At 45.3% G+C, this 27469-nt stretch overlaps 1 protein-coding gene across 5 annotated transcripts in view; it reads left to right on the top strand.

Moving 5' to 3' along the window:
- The window catches only part of DAXX (death domain associated protein), a 1076799-nt gene that overhangs the window by 772934 nt on the left and 276396 nt on the right, over nt 1-27469 (top strand). For all 5 annotated transcript variants that reach the window (XM_078641632.1, XM_078641631.1, XM_078641633.1 and 2 more), the window contains 2 exons: nt 2370-3079; nt 4026-4905. In XM_078641632.1, coding sequence (XP_078497758.1) covers nt 2672-3079; nt 4026-4905 — 1288 coding nt within the window. In that variant the 5' untranslated portion in view covers nt 2370-2671. The remainder of the gene's footprint in view (nt 1-2369; nt 3080-4025; nt 4906-27469) is intronic.

Here is a 27469-nt window from a genome sequence, read left to right as displayed (position 1 = left end):
TGCCATTTCTACACGGAAGGGAAGTTAGACACTTGGTAATATTCATAGGTGCGCATTCGATACCTCTTTCTGCACCAACTGCATTTTCATTTAGGAAGTTCTAGTTGTAAGTGACAGTATTTTGCGTGGTATTCCCCCCCATAGGTTTTCCTTCACTACTCTATTTTTTTTCTGAACCCGTTTTTGTTGGCTTCAGGACTGCACACTTTACTCCTGCTAACCCATGCTAAAGTGCTTGTGCTCTCCCTCAAATGTGCCTTTCTGCCAATGTCCATGGTCACATGACTGTTAAAGGCTCTCCTATGGTGTGATGTGTATGTCCGTGGATAAAGGGCTTTGAGTGTTTGGATGGGGTTCTTCGTCTGAGCATGATGGTCTAGGGGTTGTACCAAACCCCTTCCAGGGCTCCAATCGTAGCGTGAAAGCTGTGCCCAGTCCCTTCCTGACTTTAGATGATGCCTTCCCTTTCACTAACAAATGCAGCTCTCACCTAGGTCATCCAGTCCTGTGTTTCACTAACCAGGCTGGAGCCAGACCTAGGGGAAAGAAAGAACTACCCAGATCCAGTTTAGGGTAAGTCAAAGGGGGTGCCCCCCCCCCCCCCCAACTACAGACCGGCACTGGGTATAAAAGTGACATTCCAGAACCTCTTATCAGAACATTCCTTGGTCTGTGGAGGCTCGGAAGAGGGACTTCCCTGCTGTCTGAAGCTTGATGAAAAACTGGACCTGCCAGCTTTGAACCAAGGTTACCAGAAGTAATTCTTGAGTCAGCTAGCTGACCTTGTGTTTTAGCTGTAGGGACACAACAAACTTGAAGAGGCCTTTACCTCCAACTACCCAGCTGACTAGTACCAACTGGACCAGCCTGAACTCTGCTGCTTGCCTCTTCTGGAGTAAGTCCCAACCCTCAAAAGGCAGCTCCACATGCACTGAGCCATTGGCTACTAATAGAGTATACTCCTCCAACCTTACCTCTGCAAGAACTGGACTCCAGGTGAAAAACCAGAGGGCTCTGAGCTCCTTTCCTAGAGAATAACCATCCCGGTCACCTTACGGATGTGAGTGGATTTCATGGAGACAAATGCGGAAAAAAATACTGACTTACGACAAGACCTTCCCGGATACAGACTCCAGGCTTCACCCGCATGGAGCTCTTTACATTGAGAACGACTGCCCTGTGTTTCTCACCAACTCCAAACATTAACCAGCTCTTTGTGCGGACAATGACCTCACTGTGGTCCCCGCCAGTGTTCTGTTCGACTGAAGCCTAGGACTTCAGCAACCGGCCTGTCGACAAGTAGCTGTCTCTCTTTCCAGCTGCAGCTACACTGCTGACGACCTCGTCAAGCTTCTTGTGTGAAAAAGGCCTAAGTTAGAAGCTAAGCTTTCCACGAGGTAAACTTATTACCTGTCTGTATCTGACCTGTGTTCCATTGCATTCGCCCTTAACTTTTGACTTGGTTCTGTTCCAGTGTCCAGATAACTATAATTATTCTGCTAAAACATTACAACTCTGGTTCTACATAATGGATTTTTTTGCCATTTTTGGTTTTGTATTATTAAAATGTTTTCAATTTATTTCTATATTGGGTTGGGAATGTTCTGGTGTTTGTGTTTTTACTTTATTATTGTTTGAGTGCCGCATACATTCTTTACACATGGCTCCCAAGTTAAGCCTGACTGCTTAGTGCCAAGGTTTCAGAGGGCTAAGCCCTGGTTGATTTAGTGACTTCTGTGGTTTTCTCTAATAAGAGTGTGTTTATTACTTGATTGGAGCTCTCACCCTGTTTCTTACAGTTCCTATGCATACACATGGTTGTGCATTTTGCTGTGTTCCTAGAGGGTAGGGAGAACACCAGTGAGTTGTATGTGTGCATCTGTCTTCATTTCCGGCATTGACACATGGATGCAACCTCGGTTCTAAAGAGGTAACACACTCTTCCCAAGACCTCCCTCTCCTCCACATTGCTTGTTCAGTATTAGGAGTAGAACACATTCTAGGCTCTTCTCATGAGGCAAGTGAAGGGTCCCAAATTCACATGGTGGAATGAAGGGCTAAACAAGACCTGTTTCGATTTTCTTTTATTTTGCCTCTGCTTAGTTTAATCCTTTACAGCCTACTTCATATCAGCAGTACAAAGAGGCTTCCTGTCTCAAGCTAGTACTAAAGAAAACAATTGCCCTAAGCAATACAATTTTTGATATTTAATGTGTAATTATTTGGGTTTTACTTATTGCTGTATGTGCATAGCTTTTAATGTGTGGGGTTACGAAACCCTTTACATTGTGTGTTTAGGTGTTCACCTTAATTTTGTTCCGATGGTAAAGGACCTTTGTTCACAATTTAACCTTTTTTTCTTTTCACAGGTGCCTCACTGATGCTTCTTTCTTCAGATCAAAAAGAGGATTATTTTTAATTTGAATTGTTTTGAGACATTGCCCTTCTAGAAAGCCAGTAACTACATTTTGCCATTTTGAAAGGCAGGACCCTTTTGTGGGGGCTTGCAGGCGGCTCTGTCTGAAAGCTTTGTACTGGGTCTTAACTAGCAATATGTTTGGAAAGAGTGAAATTCCATAGAGGAAACGTGGCTGCATTTCATTAGCTCAGTCATACCCATCTCTGAAGCTGTGCTGCCGAGGCACCCGCTGGCGGCAGCAGGGACACCTTCATGGCAAAGCAGGACGGGGGCATCATTGTCCTGGACGATGATGATGACGATGATGAGCTGAAGACTGGCTCTTCTTGGGTTGCTCGACCATGGAAACTCCCCTCCTCTTTGAATGTTCAACCTCGGACGTTTGCATCTGGTTCTGTGGCTCAAACCCAGAATTCTCCCTCAGGTTCCAACGTTCTGTTGCAAACCCACCCGTCTACTTCAAAAGCTCATTTGCGGTCTCTTCCTTGTACTCCGCCCCTGACCCCACCTTCCACCTTAAAATCCCAACCCACAGCGCATCTTACAAGCAGCGCAAGTTTGCCAGCACCACAAACAAATGGGTCAGAAGTGAAGTCTGTGTCTAATAAAGAGTCAGCACAGATGTTACTCAAGGCCACAAATGAGAAACTTTTCAAAGAGGTGAGTTTTTTTTGCATCATTCATGTGATCTTTCTTCCATGATCTTTTCCATTTGACAGGTATGAGTTGCTGACTGAGCTTCACTACTGACAACAAGGCTTACTTAGCAAGTTTAAAGGCTGTCGATTAGTGATTAGTTCTGCATTGCCCAGGGAGGTTTGTGGTTGTGTTGTCACTATTGTATTGTGTTTTGTGGACCTTCATTTGTATTGTTGCTATGGTTGGTTGATGTAGTTGATTTGCTGGATTTTTTTAGGTGTACTCTTGCAATTTCTTTTGTGTGTTGAGCCTGATATGGGTATCCTTGCATATCATGTCCATGATTGATTGGCTGCGTTGTTTGGCTGCGGGTGAGGTTGGAATTGTGTTTGAATATCATCCAGCTGGTCTGTTAATTGTTTGACAACAGTAAATTGAAGCCTTGCAAGCATGTGCCGCGTGCAGTCTACTGCTTATTTTGGATGTGGTAAAATTGAAGAGGAGTTAGAATGCCCATGGTTTTTTGTATGTCTGTTGCTGGTAAGGGTACATATGTATCTAGAAGGTCTTGCAGGTTAGCACCTGTGTTGTATTGGGTGTGGTGAGGTTGAATTGGTTGTGTGCCAGCCTATATTACGCAACGATTTCTAGTTTGTGATGTGTGCGCTGAAGTTGGAAGCTCTTCTATTATTCCCTGTGTAAGCTCTTTGATGTTGAAAAGGTGAGTTGGTTTCCTTATAGGCAGTCTTCTCTGGTGCCTTAAAATGTTGTCATTTAAAGTTGGAAGTGATTTAGCACATGCCCTCTGGATAATCCTGCATCGATTGAGGCATGTGAGATTGAAGGTTCAGCATATTGTTGAGTGTCTTATTTTTGGATATTTGAGGGAGTTCTAGAATTGGCAGCAGATAGGTTTGTTCTGAAACTATCCTTGGAAAGACTCATGTTGTTTTCTTTCTGTATTTAGTTTATGGACCTTTGTGGAAATGAGACAACTGAACATCCAGAGGTCATGTCTTTCTTACTGGGACGTTATCAAAAGGCCAGCCCAGCCTTCCTGGCCTCAACTGAGTTCCGTAACGTGATTGCCCGTTGCATTACTCGAGTCCAGAACAAGAAAAGTAAGGTATATGTTTACATCAATGAGCTCTGCACAGTTCTGAAGTCCAATTCGGAGAAGAAGAAGGTAGCACTCAGCAGTGCTCCTGCAGCAAAGCAAAAGCAGGCCGAGCAGCTTCAAAGTCATGCCCCGGCTGATAGCTCTGCCACAGAAACCACTGATGGCCTTGAGCAAGAGGAGAACCAGGAGGCTAAAGAGAATGCTGGTGCAGAAGCCATGGAAGATGGGGAGCATTACAAGGCCTCCAAAAGGCAGATTCGCTACCTGGAGAACCTTCTGTCTGTTTACACCTTAGAGATTCGTAGACTCCAGGAGAAGGAGCTGGATCTTACCCAGCTAGACGATGAGGACTCCATTTATATCCAGGAGAACCGTCTGAAGCGGAAAATGATCCGCATTTTTGAAAAGCTGTGTGATTTAAAAAGCTGCTGCAGCCTTACTGGCCGGGTCATTGAACAGCGCATACCATACCGTGGAACGCGCTACCCTGAGGTCAACCGCCGTATCCAGAAATTCATCAACCAACCAGACAACTTCCCTGACTATGGTGATATCCTCAAGGTCATCGAAAAGGCAAACCTTCGTCACAGCTTGGATTTGACTAAACGGCAGATGCAGAGCATGGCTGCCGATGCCTTCCGTGAAGTGGGAAACCGACTGCAGGAACGGCGACACCTGGACATGGTGTACAACTTTGGAAGTCACCTAACAGACCAGTACAAGGCTGGTGAGTGGAATTTGCTACATGGCAGGTTTATTCCTTTACCATTATACAACCGCTAACATTGCTACCATGGTCTTTTGTTGTCTCAGTCCTAGCATATGTTTTCTGTCGGCCCATCCTGGTTCCTGTGGTTCTCATCACTATTTGTTTACCTTTGCTTTATGCTTGTCTTTTAGTTTGCTTCTTCACTTCTGTTTCTGCTTGTCAATTTGTGGTGCTTTGTCTGGTCCACTTCTGTTTAACCACTTCTTACCTTGTAGGTGTTGCTTGCTCTTCATCTTGTTTGTGCCACTCCCTTCTTTCGTGTTTCTTGAGCTTTCTCTCACAGTTTCACTCCACATTCTCAAGTCACATCTATATGCCTGTCATCTTAGGCCAGCGCCAACCATCTTGTGATTCGCAGGGTTAGTTTAGCCCACCCTTCTGTGGCTTTTTCATGCATCATATACGTATTCTTCTGAACACCTCCTGATTATTTATGAGGACAGAACATTTTAGTAAAGACATTTTCTTGTATTGTAAATCATTTTGTTTAAAGAGAAACACGATTTTTAGGTCTCGACCTCTGCCAATGCGCTTGCGCATTGCAGATGTCGAGATCTAATGTAGGCGAAACAAACTCTTGAAACCAGCGAGGATTGTCCCCAATGCATGTGAGGTACTCAAGCGCGACGCTTCCCTAGCGCGCTTGGCCTCACATCTCAATCACACCCCATATGGTCGTTCCCTCCCACTCGCTCGCACATCAAAGGCTGCTGCTCCCCTCCCCCCCGCAATGCCAAGAGCTTTTTTTTTATTGCCACGCGGCGCCACATTTACAGCCGCGCGGCGCCAATGCTGGTTTTTCTCGCTTGCAGTCTTGCTCACGCTGCCCAGCAGCCTGCCCCTCACTGCAATACAAACCCCATGGTTGGCCAGGAAGCGCCAGCAGTGTGTCTGTCCATCCGTTTGAGACTGAGGTGATTTAGCTGAGGTTTGCACCGTCGGAGCTCTGTTTGTCAGTGGGCTCGCAGACGGCGAGTCATCAGGCCGGGTCCTGGTGTTCACTGCTCGGCTGCGCTGCTCATATCCGTCGAATGCACAATTCAATTTCAAGAAACTGTCTTGCGTACAATCTTTCTTTCCTATATCTCACACAAAGTCCCCCCTCCCCACCATGAGTTTTCAAATCCGCCCTTACACCTACTGTTTTTTTTTAATTTCGTTTTAGCGCACGCGTGCGCACACAACTTCTGGGCATGTCTTTCCTGTTGCCTGCCTCTCTCCTCGTATACCCACCTTTCTCCCTCCGATTTTTTTGGTTTCTGACTGCCTTTCTTTTTCTGACTCGCGCTCTCCTGCTCCTGCCTCGCGTGTTGGCCTCTCTGCGGTTCTCGTCAGCGCTCGGAAGCAGCCTCGCTGGCAAGTGGTGCTTTAACAAACACACGAGCCTTTAATGAAATTAACCAAATTCTTCAATAACACTGCAATGTGTGTAAATACAGTTTTTCCATATTCAGTGCGTAATTTAAAAAGACAGCAGATAAAATGTCCCCCGTGGGAGTAAATTAATGGTGCTCATGCGCTAAACAAAAGCTCATAAATTCACTACGTAATCAACAGAAACCAGTATTTCGCATGGACTATTTAATCCCCACTGGACATTCCAGCACCTACATACCTTGCTTGTTTGAAGTAACTGTGCTTCTGTGCGCTGAGCTAATGGTTTTAGTTACACGTAGCGCTCAACAGCCAACACAGCTTTGTTTCTAAACACCCTTAATTGCTGCAGATAAAGCCCGTACATGAAAGCAATTTGCCTAGTAACACACATTTTTGTAAACAGGGAAAGTCGGTATTGGAAGTCGGGTTTGCTCGACTCCCTGCCGACAACATTCTCCGATGTTTAGCTGCTTTACAATTATTGTTAGGGTAACATGAACCATATTTTGTTAAGAACAACAGAAGTTCAATGGACACATTAGTATGTGAACCCATGAGCTAGTTATCAGAGTATTGTGCTTGCGATAGAAGGTGCCGCAAACATTGTTTAGAGAGTACGGTCACCCCCACTGTTACTGAAGTGGGGGTGTTCTTTGCACCCCCATCTTCCTCCTCCTGCCAGTACCCCAGTAAAACATCTCAAACTTCGACACTCAGGCAATTCTATCCAGACAAAGTTTGTTGAACTCACAGGCGTCGTCTCATCTTGACCCTCGTACAACTCCCTAATGTAGTGTTATATATAAATGGATACCACCCTTCATAGCGCACACTGCAGAACTTCAGCGCATGTGGGTGCTTTAGGGAGATAACACAATGGATTCAATGCCAGAGCCAGACACAATGAATTGACCCAAAGCCCTTAAGTATAAAAAATTTAGCGGCACTCATTTCATCTTTGGCAAAAGGATGAAAGGTGAGTTGGCTCTGACTGAGTTCAGACCTAAGAACTGTACGTGCCCCCTCAGCGGTGGGTGCTCATCAGAATCAGCCACCTGTCTCGTTTTTTTACGATCGTTACTGGATTAAACCATGACTCACTCTCATCGCCCAGTTCACTCTTGGTACAAAATGTGATATGAATGCCGCCCCCAAAGCGCTGCACATGCGGTTCTAGGCACGCTCCTGACAGCTGTGCTTAAGTTAGAAGATAGAAAGCTGTAGATTACGAAGTTACTGAATTCCGCATCCATTTTGCAATAATTGCATAAAACAACTTTACACAAGCATGTGCAGACCCTTAATTGTATTACCCAAACACTGTAATTTTTTTTGTTAAGTAATTTACCAATGAGCATCTAAAAAGCATACAGGCCGCAAACAGCAACTCTGGCATCTCAGAGGTTCTAACCTACATCAGTGGAGCTCATTTAATTAGTTGAGCATTAGTCTGACATTTAAATCCGTGGCATACAGTTACACGTTGATCTCTGCGGTGCTTAGCAGAACCCTCTTAGCTGCCTTACCAGTTCATTTTGCTTTTTTTAATTTCTATTAACAAACACTACAAAACCTTCAGCTGTCCCCCCACCAGTGCCCCCGGCAAACTACAACTCCGTGCCCCTCCGCTTTACCTCTGCCATGCCTCTTATCAAACTGCAATGCCGACTGGTGCACACTATTTGGTAACACGGATCTGATGCCACTGAGCCTCATGTTGTGATGTCATCGTGCCTGCCTTTGTCAAGGAATTCCAAAGAAATACTACTGAGCCCTGATGGGTCAGAGAATTCTGCTAGTGTCACTGACCTATTTTGTGACATCTGCGCTGAGCTGTCTAAGAATTCTGCTATGATGTCACAGAACCCAATGTTGTGGTGTTTGAACCCTACATCACTTAATCCTGCTAGGGCACCACAGAGTCCTCAACTGTGACATCACTCAGCTATTTTGTCCTGTAAAGAAGCTCAATCTTGTGATGTTACCCAGTCCTGTTGAGTCACTGACTACCTCTACGGCCACTGAATTCTGCTGTGATGTCACAGATTCCTGCCAGGTCACTGAATCCTAATGAGATGTAACTGAGATGTAGGTTTTAATACCACTGACGTGTTCAGTGTGGTGTGACCAAGCCCCGTTGTTCAGCTGAACCCTGCTGTGACAACACAGAGGCCTGTATTGCGGTGTCATTAAGACTATACAGTGGTGTCAGTACACCCTACTGTGTCACTGAATTGTACGTGGATATCACAAAGCAGAATACATTATGGTCCTATGCTGTACGTTGTGAGGTCACTGTGCTTTATGTTGTCATTTGACTGTCCCCCACCCCTACATTATGAGGTCTTTGAGCCCCATCGTGTCACTGAGGACCACACAGACATCTTTGATATCTATGAGCTGTCCTGGGTCACTTAGTTCTGGCATGATATCAAGAGGCTTGAGGCAAGAGGCTCCGAATCATGACGTCACTGAGTTCCGTGGCACTGAAGTGGCATGAGATGGCATGGGCCGCGTACCTCCATTTGGGGTGGCCTGAAAACTAGAGTGCATAAAGGAGTTGCAGCAAGCATTTGCTTGGACCTCTCAGAGGTATTCAACATTGGACACCATCAAATGTTAGTGGGCAGATTAAATTCCAGCTGGGCAAAGATGACGAAATTAATAGCAGCATGGTCCTGTAGCCGTACAACCAGTGGATCAGTATTGCAAAACCTTAACACGCTCCCTGCAAGATGCATTTATAAAAAAAATATGTATATACTTTTGTAATTGTGAACGTGCGCATGGGTCAAGTTTCATTTAAGTGTTAGGTTTGGAATGCCAACCTGTATTTTGATTAACTTTTCGGCCAAGTTACTGACCGTCTCTCAGTAACCCTGCACTGCAGAAGGAATACATAAAACAAAAAAAGGTCAACAAAGAGGCACTAGAGGAACGGGCCAGGTATACAATGAAAAAAAAAGTGAACACTCACACTGCAAGTGGCGCCCGTCACATAAGCACCCGAATCTCGGAGTGGAAGGCGGAGGCCTCTTTGCTCTGCTCACTGATGACGTACACCAACAGAGCCCTAAATCCGAGAGCAGGCCAGCCATATGGTGGGGAGGAGGTAATGTAGCATAGACAGTGCGAGGGGGCAGGCTAAGGCTGCACCTGGGCACGTCCTGCATTACAGGGACCTGGCAGTGTTCAAACTGGAGTGTTTCATGGCTGCTTTCACCATCCCTGGACGCTGAGGCAGTAACCTGAACATTTCTGGAGGACATCCAAGGAAGGAAGTGAGCGGGAAGAGATAAAGGAGGGGTGGGGAGACAGGAGGACTGCGGGGAGTGAGCCAGGAGAGGGCAGAAGGGGAGAAAGGCAAGGCAGGGGGCGGAGAGGTGGAAGGGGAAAGCCGGGAAAGGCGGAACGGGAGGCAGACATAAGGGCAGTACGGGAGAGAGCCGAGGCTGCAGATGTAAAGGGTGAGTAAGTGAGCGCTACGAATAGAGAAAGGAAGGAGTGGACAGAGTTTGAGACAGCAGTGAGAGGCCAGTGCAGATGAAACCATTAAACAGGAGAGATAATGGAAGAGGATGCGAGAGCGGTGAGGGGGGAGTGCACAGACCTGGAAGCAGAGACTGGGTCCATTGAGGGAGGAAAGAGCTGTTAATGGGTCAGTGAGAGGGTAGTCGCCCACAAAAGGAGAGAGAAGAGAGCCGTGCGCGTGCGATATTAAGTGCTGTTTTTGTGGGGAGCGTTCATATATAAAATGATCCGATTGATGTCTGCGTACATCACAGGATATTGAAGAGCAAGGGATAGTAACAAATGAAGGGTCGTGAAGATGCTTAAAGGGAGCGTTCGGAACGACGGAACAGTGGGATAGGAAACATTACCTATGAAAAAGGGAGACACAAAGGAAAATAAAGGAATGTAACGAAAAAGAAGAAACTATACGTGAGAAAAAATGAATTGCAGCGGAAAGAGGATAAAAGAGAATATACAGCGATAAAGGAAAAATATAAAGACAAGTACGGGAAATGCAAGGGAGAGAACAACACGAGTGGTGGGGGAAAACCACGAGGGAGACAGCAACACAGCAAGAAGTACACGAAGGAGGCAGCAACGAGAGAAGCACACAAGGGAGACATGGGGGAAGCTGGTAATTAGGGGAGGAGAAGCCGCACCGCACACGCTGGGAGAAGCCCTTTGATGTGCTGTGCGGCCGTGAAAAAATGCAATTAGGAGGGAGGGAGGCTGATGCGCGTGCTTGTTTGGTCACGTGATTCACGTGAACTCCAAACAAAACCGCAGCAAGAAGGCCTTGGTTTGACGAGGATTTTGAGCACTTGAATTCTCGCTCCGCTCAATGCGCTTGCACGCATTGATAGGTCGCGAGACCTAAAAAGGGGAAGAAGAAGCCTTAAGAAATGTATTCTTTTTAGTATAAAAAATACAAACAGAGATGCTGAAGACAAAGTGCTGGTATACAAAACAACAGATTTCAAAACCAGACAAGTGGCTTCACACAACAATACATGTTACACAAAAAGGAACAACATAAACAAAAATGAATGTGTCCTTATAAACTTTGTTTGGGCCACACAGTCGTCGACGGCGTTTCGACTGCTGATTACTGCGCGGTCATCCTCAGTACGGAGAATTCCTTGAGCTATAACAATCTGAATAGAAACAGGGAGACCAATCTCAAATTGAAGGTCGTCCGCAATAGTTCATAGAGAAAAATTCCGTAAAAGATTTGTGTTGGCTTTCTTAGTTCACAAATTTATATCCAGTTCTTCATAGACTCAAAAATGTCATAAATTCTCTTTTATAATCGCCCATTTAATCAGCGAGGTCGAAAAAGTGCTGCTACCAACTGTGCTCTATCCCCCGTCAACTCTGCCATCAAACTGCAATGCTAAGCCTCCTAGTTCTACTCTTTGCATTATTCCTATTAAGGTAGCACCCCGTGCCTCTCCGCTCTAGTCACCTCTAATCTACTATCAAACTACAATTCTTTTCTGTCTGCTCTATTGTTAGTATACCTCCTATCAGGCTACAGCCCCGTAGCTGCAGTTTTACTTTTAACACCACTCTTATTAGAACTACACCACTCTGCCCTTCGCATTATTCTATCAGGCCTCCTATCAAACAAAACATAAAAGCTCTATATTATGTTGCTACAGGCATTCTTAATGTTTAGGTATTAATGCGTTCTCTTCTTACAAACACTGTGGTTAACTTGTTAATACGCTCATAAAGATTAATATGTATTCAAGGTGCAATTTTGGCTGCTTTATTGAGTCTTAAGCATTCAACCTTCGCAGCTTTGTTAATACATTTTATCGGACTTACAGTTTTGCTTTGTTAAGAATTTAAGCTAGCTCATGAGGCAATAGCGTGCATGTAATAATGAAAACTGCTAAGGCTTATTGTATATTTGTCTAAGTAATACATATCAGCCCAGTTTTATTTATTCACATGTTTAATTCACTTTCGTTCATTGTGCTTCCTTTACCTTGTTTTCAATTACACTGGGGGGATTACGTGATTTGCCCAGGATCACGCCATATCGAGGCAACGCCGAGAGTTGAACCCAGTTCCAGGGTCAGCAGCTCTACCGTAGCCATGTATTCCTAGTGTTAACCCACTAGCCCCTGACCCGCTTGCCAACATGGTTTTAAACAAGCCCCCTGCTTTTAAAACACCACCTCATCCTGCTCCCTGCAGTGGCATAACTAAATTTGAACCCCCCCACTTGCAAACTACGGGGTCAGTGGGGGTTTATTTTCTGCCACTCTATCTATCTATCGTACTCACTCTAGCTCCCTCCCTCTATCTATTGCCCTCCCTCTATCTATTGCCCTCCCTCTATCTATCGCAATCACTCCATCTATCGCATCACCACAGCATCACTCAGCACCACCACAGCATTACTCAGGGGCACCACAACATCACTATGCACTATCAAAGCATCACTAAACGCCACAGCATCACTCGTCGCCACCACATCACTCAGTGCCACCACAGCATCAATCTGTGCAACCATTCAACAACAACTGGTTCAAAAATGTTCTCTCAATGTTTCAAACTTTATTACAAATGTCACAAAAAAGATGTTAATATTTCACTTCTGTACTTGGTTTTTCATCACAATAAAATAAACCGAACATAATCTTCACAAAAGTTCTTTGAAAAAGTTTAAGCTATTGCGATTATAAATTACAATAACTTTTCTTTAAGTATTAATTATTAAAATAAATTAGAAGCCATTGTTATTTGTAATATCAATACATCTAAGTCACGTAAATACAACACATATTGCATTACAAATGCTATAGGTGTCACATTTGCAAAAATTAGAAGTATTGGCATTGTAAACGACAAAGCTATTAATTTCGCTATTTTCAAAACAAACACATAAATAAAAAATAAATCATTTACAATACCAATAACTCAAACTTTCCTAATGCGAGACCTATTGCATTGCAAATGCTTGTTCTTAAAGGCTGTGTGTTGCTTACTGATAATGTTACCTAGTGTCAGAGTGGAGTGCCTGGAGCCTGAGAATCTTGCACCCTGCTGTGTACTCTTGATAGTAGAGTTCGATCTTGATAGTAGGGTTCCACAACATGAGTTTCTTGCATGAAAGCTGAGGCGGTTTCGGATTAAAGTACCTAGTTTTCATTGTCATTGATATGTTCCTACTGTGCAAGTTGTGGTAGCAATTGGGAAAGGGCTGACTGAGCCAGTAAGTTTGATTTAAGATATTTTGGCCACATATTGTACTCAATTTTATACACATTTAGATCATCATTATAATTCTAGGTACAGAACTTTATTGGATTTTCCTACAATAAATAATTAATTTTTGTAAAGCACTAGGATATTCTTGGTTCTAACTAGACCATCGCATCGTACTAATCCCCTTGAAACAATCCCAAACCACATTAGTACGCTTTGGCTAGAACCTAATTTTTTAAATAATTTCTAAATCAACTAATCCAGCAAACAATTCCACAAACTGGCAAAGGGGATGGAGAAGCTATATAGCCTCCTATGCCACTTTTAGCAAATATAGGGATCCCGGTAAATTGAAAGCTTTAGAGCACAGCAATCTGGGGTTTGTGAGCAGTGATAAGCTTCGGTATAAACCAAACAGAGTATCTATACATCGTCCTCGCGCAGTGCATAGCGGCTCAGCATGAATGTGTCAGTTTTGTAGGGAGCGAGGATAATGATTGATGGAGATGACCATGGCTCAGTCCTAGGTTGCCCAGCACTAAGCATGTGACATGATTCTAGATCAACTGTATCCTGTGAATTACATAGTCTGGTGTACACAGCTAAAGTGAAGTGGCATAATCTATTCTCAAGCCAATAATTTCTGAGATGGCCACCTCTTTCTATCATCGTTAACAAACAACAGAATTTCCCAGAATAATTGTAGGTAGTTTGATCACGAAGAAACCAAGGCTGATGATACCTGATTAGGAGATCTTTACTGTCAAACTATTAACTACCTTTTCTTGTGCCACAGGTCTACTTTCTCATTCATCCCCTCACCAGTTGTTCTCTGTGTTCAGCTTAAGGTGGTTACTGGCCACCCTCTCTTAGATAAATCTCATAAACTGTTGAGAATGTACGCCCGACATCAAACCACTGCACAGTCACCCTAGCTGCTGTTTGTCATTGCCAAACTTGTGAAAGTTAACTTCTCTTGGGTTGATGAGGTGGGCAAATGTCAGAACCCTGAAGAATTCCATGTTACAGGGGAACATAAGAGCCATATATGGCTGTAGTCTGTCTGATCGCAGTATTGCTTCAACCATACCAGGTTTCAGATCTGACGTGGAACGCATTGGCTTGGTAATACTTCAACCTCACATCATTGGCTTGATAAGGTAACCGCATTTTCCAAAAGGACCAAGACGCTCTGGCACCAGCTCGCTCTCTCCCCCCATTTTTCAAGTTGTTCAACATTAAGATGTTCAAGGGGAAAAGTTCTTTGTGTTGGAGACAAATGCTTGAAAGAGATTCATTCATAATGTTAGGTAGCACAGACCGTCTTTTGGTTATGGATAGGATAACTGTCCCTTTTCTTTTTCCTTGCCCTTGATGGATCTGGTCCTGGAATCTACACTAGTTTCCCATCTTTAAACTCATTGTGGAATCGGCTGCTCATTTAGACGAGTACGTGGGAGCCTTTAGACCTCTGTTCTCTTGTAAGTAGATTGCAGTGGACTCTACTTACCATGTCACTGAATCAGAATGGGAGGTGCTGCATGTGACCCTTTCCTCCGTTCTGGCTCCTGTAAGCTATCACTTGTACAAATGAAGTGCTTACAAATAGGCCTTTTCATATTATGCTCCCAGACTCTGAATCTTCCTGCAAAGAACAAGGTGATAGAAGGATCACATGAATTAATATCAGCTAATGACCATTGCTCCAACAACATTCCAGTCCATAGTTTTTCGTGCATTATTCCACTCTAGACCAAGACAGCCATATGCTAATCGATCTCCAGTAGAAACAGTTCAGTCTGAACGGTCAGGCCATGTCTCCTCCAGATTGGAATACAAACAAGCTCAAACCTGTGTCAGCAGACTTAGGCCATATCATTGTAACCAGGACCATGTTTGAACCTACCCTTTACACTTGGAGTGTCTACTCTGACAAAGTAATGGAAAGAATGCAATTATCTCCATGATCTAATAAGCAGTGGAAAATGAAAGTTTTCCTGACTTTTTAGATCCTGCACCATCTAAATAGAGACCATCTTTATTTTCTTCTTTCATTGTTGAAGATGTTCATGAAGCTTTGGATAAATTGAAGTGAGGCACTTCTTCAGACTCTTATAAGTGTTAGTGGTGAAACAAGTGCAGGTATCCACTTTGGAAACCCCGGACTCGCACTCAAATTGTCTGGATTCTGGCGAAGTGGCAGTTTAATTCAAAATGTATGTAGTCCCTCTGATGATGACGCTGATCCAGCAGTGTTGAAAAACTATTGGAAAATATACCTGCTACTTGCCGTTGGGAGGTCACATCTCTAAACATCTCTTGGAAGGTCAAATCTCTAAACAACTCTGAAAGTGTGCTGAAGTATTGAATGTTAATTAAGCTGATTTCCATCCAGTCCTCAGCACTGTGTGTACTCCTCTCCTCACTGGATGACCTCATGATCTCCGGTGGTGGTTTCATGGGATGAGCTCACCACAGGTAAGATGGAGGTGACAAGGGTAAAAGGCTTTTCAGATCTTACTAGACAGAATTCTTACTGGGCTGTGGAGAGGGGAACGGTTCCTGTGCTGAGAGACAAGCTGGAGTCATTTAGGACACCAAACACTCATCTATCCTCTGAGATATCTGCCTTTTATTTAATTAGTTATTTGTTATTTATAAGGCATAGTCACCGGAGGCATTATGGCATTAGTATGGAAACAATAACCGTGTATCGAAAAAAAAGGCAGTCAAGTCTTTGGGATTTCCTGAAGACATCAGTATCTGAGATTGAGTGCAGCTGCAGGGGAAGGGTGTTCCACAGTTGGGCCCCTAGAACTCTGAACTATCTTCCACCACAACAGGCTTACCTCTTATGCAGAATTGTCAGTAGGGCCTTAAATCCAGATCTCCAAGACCACACTGGATAATAAGGGACAATGAGATCCGACCAAATCTGGGGCCAGTGTAAAACACAACCCAATACACCAAGTGCCCTTTGTTACGCCAAACAATGCAAGGCCTTGAACAAAAAGTATTAACCAGAAAGCGGCTTCTGCCATCGCTAAATACAAAGCCAGCCATGTGCTGGTGCTGAAACACAAAGGATACCAAGGTGCTGCATTACATACGGCACAGGCACTCCACCGTGCCTTGCAGTACTGCTTCTACGAGGGAGGGAATAAAGTAGGTAAGTTTTTGGCATGGCTTGATAAACGTGAACAGGCCAGACGTTGGGTGCTTGAGAATAGGACGGATGGGAGCGAGACTGTGAGGGGTAGTGAGCAAATAGCTGACCCTTTCCCTGATTACTATTCCTGCCTTTAGTCCCCTGGGGTTCACTCCTACGAAGGCGGAGTTGCAGGAGTTCTTCTGCGACAGCCACATGGCTTGTCTATCTCAGAAAGATTGTTCTTTGGGGGAGACGAGTTTGGGGCGGCTCTAAGAGATTTGCAATCTGGCTAAGCCGTGGGGCCCAATGGTATACTTATGGGAAATGTATAAATTGATGGGCTCCACGTTGATCCCACATTTTCTAACAATGAAAATAAGACAAAGTGAGACTTGCCTAGGGACGAAAGCTTGGCCACAATTGTGGTAATACATGGGAACACAAAGCCACCCGTAAAGTGTGCCTCATAAAGGCCGATATCTTTTCTAAGTCTGGAAGTTAAGGTGGTGGCCAAATTACTGGCATGATGACTGATTAAGACAATTACGTTAGTCCACCCAGGCCAGTCTGGTTTCATGTCCCACCGCGGCACCAACCTCATCCTCTGCCGACTCTGAGGTAATGGGGTAAATGTAAACATACCCGCACTGTTGCTATCACTAGATGTCAAGTTAGCATTTGATATGCTAGAGTGACATTACTTGTGTGCTGTGCTGTAGAGTCCGGGTCTCGGCTACAAGTTTTTCCATTGGATTCAGCTCCTTTATGTAGGGCCACTGGACAAGGTCAAGGTGAATGGCAGCTGTTGGAGGACCTTTCAGTTATCCAGAGGCACCCTGCAAGGCTGACTTTCTTTGCCCTTGATGATCACCTTGGCCCTCTGGTGGCCGGTATTCACCAGGATCCACTAGTGCAAGGCATGTTAAGAGAAGGAATCTGGGAAGATAAAATATCACTATATGCTGATATCCTCCTGACAGACCATGTGATGACCCTGGCTCGACTGATTCTAATCATTAAAATATTTGATAGATATTCTGGATAGACTTTTAATTGGCAGAACCCAGACTTTTTCCAGCATCGGAACCGTACACCGGTACTCAATAGATTGTGGCAAGATATAAGTAATTAGAACTCGTTTCCACTTTCCCTACTGGGCAAAGCAGCCCTTTTTAGGTTTCGACCTGGCGAAAAGCTGCGCAAGCAGCGTTTCGCGCAAGGCGAAATCTTTTCTTTAGAGTATGTGGCTTGGGAATCCGCCCTCTGTTCCATTGGCTAGCTCCATAAATGGAGGCTAGCCATTGGAACAGACATCTGTCCGTCATGGCCGGAGCAGATTCGTGGGCGTTCCGGCCATTTTTACTCATCCCGCCCCCTTGCGATCGTCATGCGGCGGTGGGCGGTGTTTTTTTTTTTTTTTTTTTTTTTTTTTTTTTACAGCTTTTTCAACCATTTCGGGAGTGTCCTTTGCAGGGGTGGGTTGCGCAATGTCCCGCTCTCTGTTCCCGCCCCCCTCCCGCTGTCTGTGTGCCTGTTCCTGCCCCCCCTCCCGCTGTTCGTGTCCCCGTTCCCGCTCCCCCCTCCCGCTGTCCATTCCCGCCCCCCCTCCCGCTGTCCGTGTGCCCGTAGGTGCTTGTTTTAAACAGCAGTTTGCTAAATACTCTAGGAAGAATCTCAGTCATGCATCAAGCACCTAACTCCTCCGAAGCACCAAACACTCAACAGGGGCACCTATACACCAGCTGGGTGGCACAATGTAGGCTGCGCAGCAGGCTCCCCCTCCTCTCCTCAGAGCCGCCCCCTGCAGTAGAGAGGTAAACACACCTCTCCTCTATCGGCACGGGTGGCCATGAGTTGCTGCACGCGCCACGCACGGGCTGTAATGTGTTCTTGACTCGCTCTGTGCAACAGATGCCTGTGGTGTCATGGGAGCTCCTGTTTAAAGGAAACCTGTGTCATCCTCCTCCTCCACTTTGCTTCATCTTACGGAGCACCCATGAGCTGGCTAAGATATTTCCTGCCTCGCCGCTGATTCCCGTTCTCGCAGATTCGCAACATCCGTCCGAGCACAGTTCTAAAGGCTCTCGAGTGACTGATTCGGGCATTAGATATGATCGTGTTAGACTGAGCTCCCCGACGCCAGCCGTCAAATGAGTGTGCGCCCTTTTCAGGTTGTCTCACTCTAGCGCTTTCTACAGGCTCAGGGCGGACGGAGGGTGTCCCTTCATAAAGTTTCCTCTAGCGCGTCTCACTCGAGCGCTTGTTTTTTAAGCTCAGGAAAAAAACACTGTCGGCTCCTTCTGATCTGGCCATGGGTGGCTGTACTAATGTGATTGCACCTTTTCCTCACAAACAAGGAAGCTGCAAACGTTGTTGCTCCGTCCTTTTACCTTCCAACGAGAAGCCTGTCGTTTTCCACTCCCTGTTGTTTCTTCCGGTTTGAAGGTTATGAAACCCTGCGCTAACAGGCAGCAAGGCAGAGCTTGTGCGTTATACCTACCGTAATTGCGCCAATAAGGAAAGGGGCATGAAAGACATTGGATTGTGAACTAAAGCCATCCATATCTCTCCCAAAGTTCAAATCGACCGGTGCATTGTTTAGTCATTTAAATGAAAAAAAATGTTTTTATTTTTCAGTTTTTAACTTCTCAAATGTATTTTTCCGATTTGGTTCACTGAGGTGAGTCAATAGATGTAGATAAACAAAAAGAGAGAGGCCAGATCAATCTCAGATAATGCCACAAGATTGGAGCGAGATAACTGGGGATCACACACTCACTTAGGGTGAAAAGGAAAGCCCTCACACACCGACCTAGTCAGTGTCATGCTTCATCATCGGGCCCCACCAAAGAGGCCGAGTGCCTCTTTGGTGTGCTACAACGCCAGAAAGACTGCGGAGCTGGTTGTGTGAAGGAGGGCGTGCTGTGAGGGTGAGTTAAATTAAAAGTGTCTAAATGAGTATCAAAAAAATATTTTATTAAATGATCCCTAAGACACGATTTTACAGGTATTATGTGTCTGAATTTAGTTGCCAAGGATTAGGAATGGTAAGATTCAGATAAATACAGTGAATAAATTCGTCAGTCAACATGTTTCTGCCATATTGCAGGCTTAAATTTGCCAAGGCATTCTTCAGGACTAAACCCCGGCGGTATGGACTCTCTAATCGTCCACCCTAACCAAGGGACGTGAAAGTGAAAAAAGGGTGAAAAAAGTGCATAAAAAGGGGAGAGCAAATGCTCAATCCCAAAAAAACTCCAAATTCGGGAGTATTTCTGCACCTGTAAAGTGAAAGTACACATACAAACACAAACACAAACATACAATAATTAATAAATGCCATTGCGTTTGGTTGTAGTGCTCCTTAAAGTGTGGCAAAACTCACGTGCCCAAAGTAACAGGTAGGTTTAACACCATCCACATAACCCTAATGGGATGATATCGGTAACTCTGGGACGTGGGGTGATAAGGTGTTTTAAAATACACTTAATTGGAACAAAAACAAGTTAAAAACACACTCTATGTACTCCTTCTGAAGGGATCAATTGACCAAAGGGTCGGTGACCCCCTAGTTTGGTAATAACATACATAATTCTCACTTTAAAATATGGCGCTACTTGCACCATGGGTCTCGGGAGGGGGGTTGGAGCGAAATTGGCACATCCTATGAATGAAAGAAGAAGTATTAGCCATTCGGTCCCGAAAAACGGGCAGTACTTAGCTCTGTATCCAGGCCGATCTGCGTTCAGCAGCACTCACGCCCTCGTTGCTCGCAGCCCGCTTAGACACCTAGGGACTCCCTCGTGACCGGACCCCGTCGATGGAGAGCGGGGCCGGTGAGTGAGTATAAGAGCGAGGGCGCAGGGCGTTGCGTTCTTCCTGGTGGGCGTGCCCGACCAGGAAGAGGCCAGGAGCGCCCAGCCGTCATTTCCTAGACAGCAATCACACACCCAATGATATGAGGTGGACTGTAATTGAAGCACTCCAAGGGACCACCAATATCACAAGCAGACTCTTTGAGAAAGAACAACGCTGGGTGTATCGCTTGGGGACCCACACCACCGGCCTTAACGATGATATCCCATGGAACACTGTATTATCCTGAGTATCAATATGACTATCTAACCCATCACCCTGCATCTCTGCATTGTGTCTTAATAAGGACAATTCTAAGCTAATTGCCTGTTCTGTGCTATGTGTTGCTTTTTTGGTAATATGTCTCTCTCTTTTTCCTGCTCCCCACACTGTGTACAGTATCTCATCATATTAATTCTATGGGTGCTGGAGTGCACAACTAGGGCGCTATCTACTGACCTCATCAGTCGCCCTCTCTCTAATAACATTGGCAATATACATCATTGCTATTTTCTTATTGTTATGTGAATATCGAGCGCCAGTATTCCAACTTAGTACTGCCCATGAAAGACGGTGTTGTTGTTATTAATCTCTCACACCGACCCGGGCCAGTGCGTTCCAAGCCTCCTATGCAGATGGGGGGCGGGCGCATTCCAGGCCTCTCTTTCGTGTAACACGCCCACCAGGAAGGACGCGACGCCTTTCCCAGTCTGGTGCGTGTCAGGCCTCGTTACAACGGAGGGTGGGCGCGCTCCTGGCCTCTTCCTGGTCGGGCACGCCCACCAGGAAGAACGCAACGCCCTGCGCCCTCGCTCTTATACTCACTCACCGGCCCCGCTCTCCATCGACGGGGTCCGGTCACGAGGGAGTCCCTAGGTGTCTAAGCGGGCTGCGAGCAACGAGGGCGTGAGTGCTGCTGAACGCAGATCGGCCTGGATACAGAGCTAAGTACTGCCCGTTTTTCGGGACCGAATGGCTAATACTTCTTCTTTCATTCATAGGATGTGCCAATTTCGCTCCAACCCCCCTCCCGAGACCCATGGTGCAAGTAGCGCCATATTTTAAAGTGAGAATTATGTATGTTATTACCAAACTAGGGGGTCACCGACCCTTTGGTCAATTGATCCCTTCAGAAGGAGTACATAGAGTGTGTTTTTAACTTGTTTTTGTTCCAATTAAGTGTATTTTAAAACACCTTATCACCCCACGTCCCAGAGTTACCGATATCATCCCATTAGGGTTATGTGGATGGTGTTAAACCTACCTGTTACTTTGGGCACGTGAGTTTTGCCACACTTTAAGGAGCACTACAACCAAACGCAATGGCATTTATTAATTATTGTATGTTTGTGTTTGTGTTTGTATGTGTACTTTCACTTTACAGGTGCAGAAATACTCCCGAATTTGGAGTTTTTTTGGGATTGAGCATTTGCTCTCCCCTTTTTATGCACTTTTTTCACCCTTTTTTCACTTTCACGTCCCTTGGTTAGGGTGGACGATTAGAGAGTCCATACCGCCGGGGTTTAGTCCTGAAGAATGCCTTGGCAAATTTAAGCCTGCAATATGGCAGAAACATGTTGACTGACGAATTTATTCACTGTATTTATCTGAATCTTACCATTCCTAATCCTTGACAACTAAATTCAGACACATAATACCTGTAAAATCGTGTCTTAGGGATCATTTAATAAAATATTTTTTTGATACTCATTTAGACACTTTTAATTTAACTCACCCTCACAGCACGCCCTCCTTCACACAACCAGCTCCGCAGTCTTTCTGGCGTTGTAGCACACCAAAGAGGCACTCGGCCTCTTTGGTGGGGCCCGATGATGAAGCATGACACTGACTAGGTCGGTGTGTGAGGGCTTTCCTTTTCACCCTAAGTGAGTGTGTGATCCCCAGTTATCTCGCTCCAATCTTGTGGCATTATCTGAGATTGATCTGGCCTCTCTCTTTTTGTTTATCTACATTGAACCGGGGATTGAGAGAAGCCGTCTTGACTCTCCCTACCTCTCCCATTGTTGTTTTTTGTATCATAGCAGCGCAGAGCTGTGAGAGCTTTGTTTTATTCCAAACAATATAGTAATCTACTATTGTTTGTTTTAGCCACACACTCTTACTCCCCTCTATTACTATCTCACAATGGCGAACTTTGGCCTTACATTCTCTGAATCTGAAATAGAGGCTCTGATGACGGATCCCACAGTTTTTGCAGATCCGCATATATCACAAGCAATAGCAAACACTACAGAGTGGGAAAACCTTACCGAAAAGAAAAGAGAGCACATACGTACAATACTTCATGGCACCATTCTCAAACAGTATCTTGTCTCAAATTCTGCACCTAAAGGCCTGCTAGTCACGAATGCCCCCCGTATCTTTCTGAACGATGCAGCCTTTAGAAAGGACTGGGCAATGATCGCGTGGCATTGCACGCGTGACTGGCTGGTCCTGATAATTAAGACAGCCCTGAGACTCTCTGAAGCTTTGATGGTAGAGATCAGGGAAACCGAGTCTCACTTCAAAGCTACGATTACAGGATATAAAAAACGGCTGGATGAAATTAACAAAGACCTAACTGAATACAAAGATAACCTCATGCAGTCCAAAGTCACCAAACTTCAAAAAGATCAGAAGAAGTTTGACTTTGAGAAAGTGTACCCTTATTCTGCGGCTACCTTTACCCCTCAAGCACGAAATGAGAGTAAATCCGATTATACGGATGAGGACTCTTCTAATAGTAGTGGGTCTAGCAATAACTCATTCAAGCAGACAAAGAGAAGAGGTAACCGCGGCAATAGGAATAACAGGGGTAGACAAGGGAACCAGGACAATCAGCGCCAATGGTATCCTCCACCCCCCCAAATGGGAATGGGTCCGAACCCTTATGCATTCCAACAGCCACAATTCCCATTTATGGGATGGAACCCTGGCTTTATGCCCCCTGCACAATTCCAGAATCAATATCGACAGCCTTTTTTAGAGAATGGCCGGAGGGGCAGAGGCAAAAGAAGAGGCTACAACAGAGTGACCTGGGAAGAGGAAGATCCAGTAGCGAATCACACCCGCAGCAACCAACAGCCAGGAACGAGCGGGATTTGAGTCTGGTGACGAATTTATCTGATAGGTCCCTCACAACCACTGAAACCCAAGTACTGGAGAAAGGCTTAGGTTTTGTCCCGTTGGCTAGGCCGGACAAATTCAAACTACATTGTAAACTTGCGAGCTTTTTTCGAAAACTTAAACTCAAGGCATTTTTTGAAGGTAAGACAGACCCAAACGAGGCTGCCAGGAAAGGAGACACGGGACTCAGACTAAGTTCCACTTTCACCCCTCCTAACCACACTGTCCCGGCAGCTATCACCGCTTTTGAGCAGGCCGTATCCAAGGATCTGGAGATACATCAAACTCCTAGGACCTATGGTAACTTTAGCACAGCCGAGCATCTAGCGCTACGGACATTACAGAATGATACCTCTATAACCATAAAGCCGGCAGACAAGGGCGGAGGGATAGTTATCCAGAATACCGTTGACTACGAAAAAACCTGTAATGACCTGCTGGGGGACACCAGAAACTATACCCCACTTACCATTGATCCTACCGCAGATCTCACCAGAAGGATCACAAACCTGGTCCGCCATGCTGAGGAATGCGAACATCTGTCTAAAAACGAAGCTGACTTCCTAAACAATCCCAGCAAGGTGATTCCATATTTTTACACCCTGCCCAAGATGCACAAGAATCGATTGCCTCCACCAGGACGCCCCATCGTGTCAGGGATCGGTTCACTCCTGGAGCCCCTGTCACAATTTTGTGACTATTTCTTGAAACCTCTGGTACAATCCACTCCCACGTACCTCAAAGACACCAAGAGCCTCTTACAACTTCTATCAGGAATAACGTTCACTGAGAATTCAGTTACCTTAGTGACCCTCGATGTAGAAAGCCTTTACACGAGTATTCCTCAGGACGATACCATCAATGTCCTGAAGAAATCTCTAGATTCCATTGAATGGAACTATCAGACACCCAAAACCTTCATCATTGAATGTGCCACCATAGCCCTCAAAGAGAATTTTTTCTCCTTCAAAGACAGGCTGTACCTCCAATGCTCAGGGACCTCGATGGGTAGTGTCTTTGCTCCCAGCGTGGCGGGGTTATACGTTGCGGATTTTGAGGCCAAATTCATTCTACCCCCCACTGCAACGTTTTCAACTCACATGCTTCTTTGGAAGCGTTACATTGATGACATTCTGCTTCTCTGGACAGGTAGTGATGGTGAACTGGACACATTCCTGACCTGGATTAACACGCTAGATCATAACCTGAGATTCACACACAACACTAGCAAGACAGACATTGTCTTCCTTGATGTGGTCATCTCTGCTGTTGGTACTGGGCTTACGACCAAGACCCACCATAAGCCCACAGCTAAAAACAATCTTCTTGACTTCAGAAGTTTTCACCCTCGCCCCCTTAAGGAGAATCTCCCCTATGGGCAATATTTGAGACTTAGAAGAAACTGTAGTGCCCTCTCTGATTTCAAGGAACAGTCAACCATTCTTACCGAAAAATTGAAAGACAGGGGTTACCCAGCTCCAATTCTGAATAAGGGCCTAAAAAGAGCCAGAAACCAGCCTAGAGAGGTACTCCTGGCTGAAAAAGATAAGAACCCGGATTCAATCCCACTGACGTGTGTAACAACTTACAACAGTCTGTCCAATGTGATGAAAAAGACAATTAACAAACACTGGAAAATCATCACATCCTGTAAAGAAAACTGGGAGAAACCACTGTTTTCTTTCAAAAAAGGTCGAAGCTTGAAAGATGCACTAGTCCACACCAGGCCGAAAGAGAAACCTATCAGCAATGCGCCATCTATAACCGCAGCGTGGGGCCTACCAAAAATTATAGGTCACTACCCGTGTTCGGATTGCGCGGTTTGCCACCTGACAGAAGCAACTAAAACCTTAGCATTGGAACCAGGGAAGGTCTGGGTACAGAGAGAACACACTAATTGCAACACTACCAATGTCGTGTATATGATCACCTGCACCTGTCAGCTTCGCTACATCGGCATGACTACCCGCAGGGTAAAACAACGTATATGCGAACACCGAAGCAACATAAGGTGCAAAAAACTAACCACTAAACTGAGCCGTCATTTCCTAGACAGCAATCACACACCCAATGATATGAGGTGGACTGTAATTGAAGCACTCCAAGGGACCACCAATATCACAAGCAGACTCTTTGAGAAAGAACAACGCTGGGTGTATCGCTTGGGGACCCACACCACCGGCCTTAACGATGATATCCCATGGAACACTGTATTATCCTGAGTATCAATATGACTATCTAACCCATCACCCTGCATCTCTGCATTGTGTCTTAATAAGGACAATTCTAAGCTAATTGCCTGTTCTGTGCTATGTGTTGCTTTTTTGGTAATATGTCTCTCTCTTTTTCCTGCTCCCCACACTGTGTACAGTATCTCATCATATTAATTCTATGGGTGCTGGAGTGCACAACTAGGGCGCTATCTACTGACCTCATCAGTCGCCCTCTCTCTAATAACATTGGCAATATACATCATTGCTATTTTCTTATTGTTATGTGAATATCGAGCGCCAGTATTCCAACTTAGTACTGCCCATGAAAGACGGTGTTGTTGTTATTAATCTCTCACACCGACCCGGGCCAGTGCGTTCCAAGCCTCCTATGCAGATGGGGGGCGGGCGCATTCCAGGCCTCTCTTTCGTGTAACACGCCCACCAGGAAGGACGCGACGCCTTTCCCAGTCTGGTGCGTGTCAGGCCTCGTTACAACGGAGGGTGGGCGCGCTCCTGGCCTCTTCCTGGTCGGGCACGCCCACCAGGAAGAACGCAACGCCCTGCGCCCTCGCTCTTATACTCACTCACCGGCCCCGCTCTCCATCGACGGGGTCCGGTCACGAGGGAGTCCCTAGGTGTCTAAGCGGGCTGCGAGCAACGAGGGCGTGAGTGCTGCTGAACGCAGATCGGCCTGGATACAGAGCTAAGTACTGCCCGTTTTTCGGGACCGAATGGCTAATACTTCTTCTTTCATTCATAGGATGTGCCAATTTCGCTCCAACCCCCCTCCCGAGACCCATGGTGCAAGTAGCGCCATATTTTAAAGTGAGAATTATGTATGTTATTACCAAACTAGGGGGTCACCGACCCTTTGGTCAATTGATCCCTTCAGAAGGAGTACATAGAGTGTGTTTTTAACTTGTTTTTGTTCCAATTAAGTGTATTTTAAAACACCTTATCACCCCACGTCCCAGAGTTACCGATATCATCCCATTAGGGTTATGTGGATGGTGTTAAACCTACCTGTTACTTTGGGCACGTGAGTTTTGCCACACTTTAAGGAGCACTACAACCAAACGCAATGGCATTTATTAATTATTGTATGTTTGTGTTTGTGTTTGTATGTGTACTTTCACTTTACAGGTGCAGAAATACTCCCGAATTTGGAGTTTTTTTGGGATTGAGCATTTGCTCTCCCCTTTTTATGCACTTTTTTCACCCTTTTTTCACTTTCACGTCCCTTGGTTAGGGTGGACGATTAGAGAGTCCATACCGCCGGGGTTTAGTCCTGAAGAATGCCTTGGCAAATTTAAGCCTGCAATATGGCAGAAACATGTTGACTGACGAATTTATTCACTGTATTTATCTGAATCTTACCATTCCTAATCCTTGGCAACTAAATTCAGACACATAATACCTGTAAAATCGTGTCTTAGGGATCATTTAATAAAATATTTTTTTGATACTCATTTAGACACTTTTAATTTAACTCACCCTCACAGCACGCCCTCCTTCACACAACCAGCTCCGCAGTCTTTCTGGCGTTGTAGCACACCAAAGAGGCACTCGGCCTCTTTGGTGGGGCCCGATGATGAAGCATGACACTGACTAGGTCGGTGTGTGAGGGCTTTCCTTTTCACCCTAAGTGAGTGTGTGATCCCCAGTTATCTCGCTCCAATCTTGTGGCATTATCTGAGATTGATCTGGCCTCTCTCTTTTTGTTTATCTACATTGAACCGGGGATTGAGAGAAGCCGTCTTGACTCTCCCTACCTCTCCCATTGTTGTTTTTTGTGAGTCAATAGATACCAGCTGCAGGCTCCGCAACATTTTAGATTTAATTCTGTCATTTCTACCTGCAGTGCCACAGCTTAAAATGACAGATCCTTTGTGAAATATACGGAGGTGTCCCTAAGATTCCCGTATGTCACTTACTTAGGTCTTGCGTACACACCAACATTTGAAAGCAGGGAACATGAATATTTTGAATACAATTGACTTGTTTTTTGAATCTCTACCTCTAGTGAACCATTTACTCTCCCCCAGCTCCCTCCCCTCCCTCACAGACA

This window comes from Lissotriton helveticus, chromosome 5_1 (genome assembly GCF_964261635.1).
Source record: "Lissotriton helveticus chromosome 5_1, aLisHel1.1, whole genome shotgun sequence".
NCBI lineage: Eukaryota > Metazoa > Chordata > Amphibia > Caudata > Salamandridae > Lissotriton > Lissotriton helveticus.
Note: the sequence above shows the minus strand (reverse complement) of the source record. Positions and strands in the feature narration are given on the sequence as shown.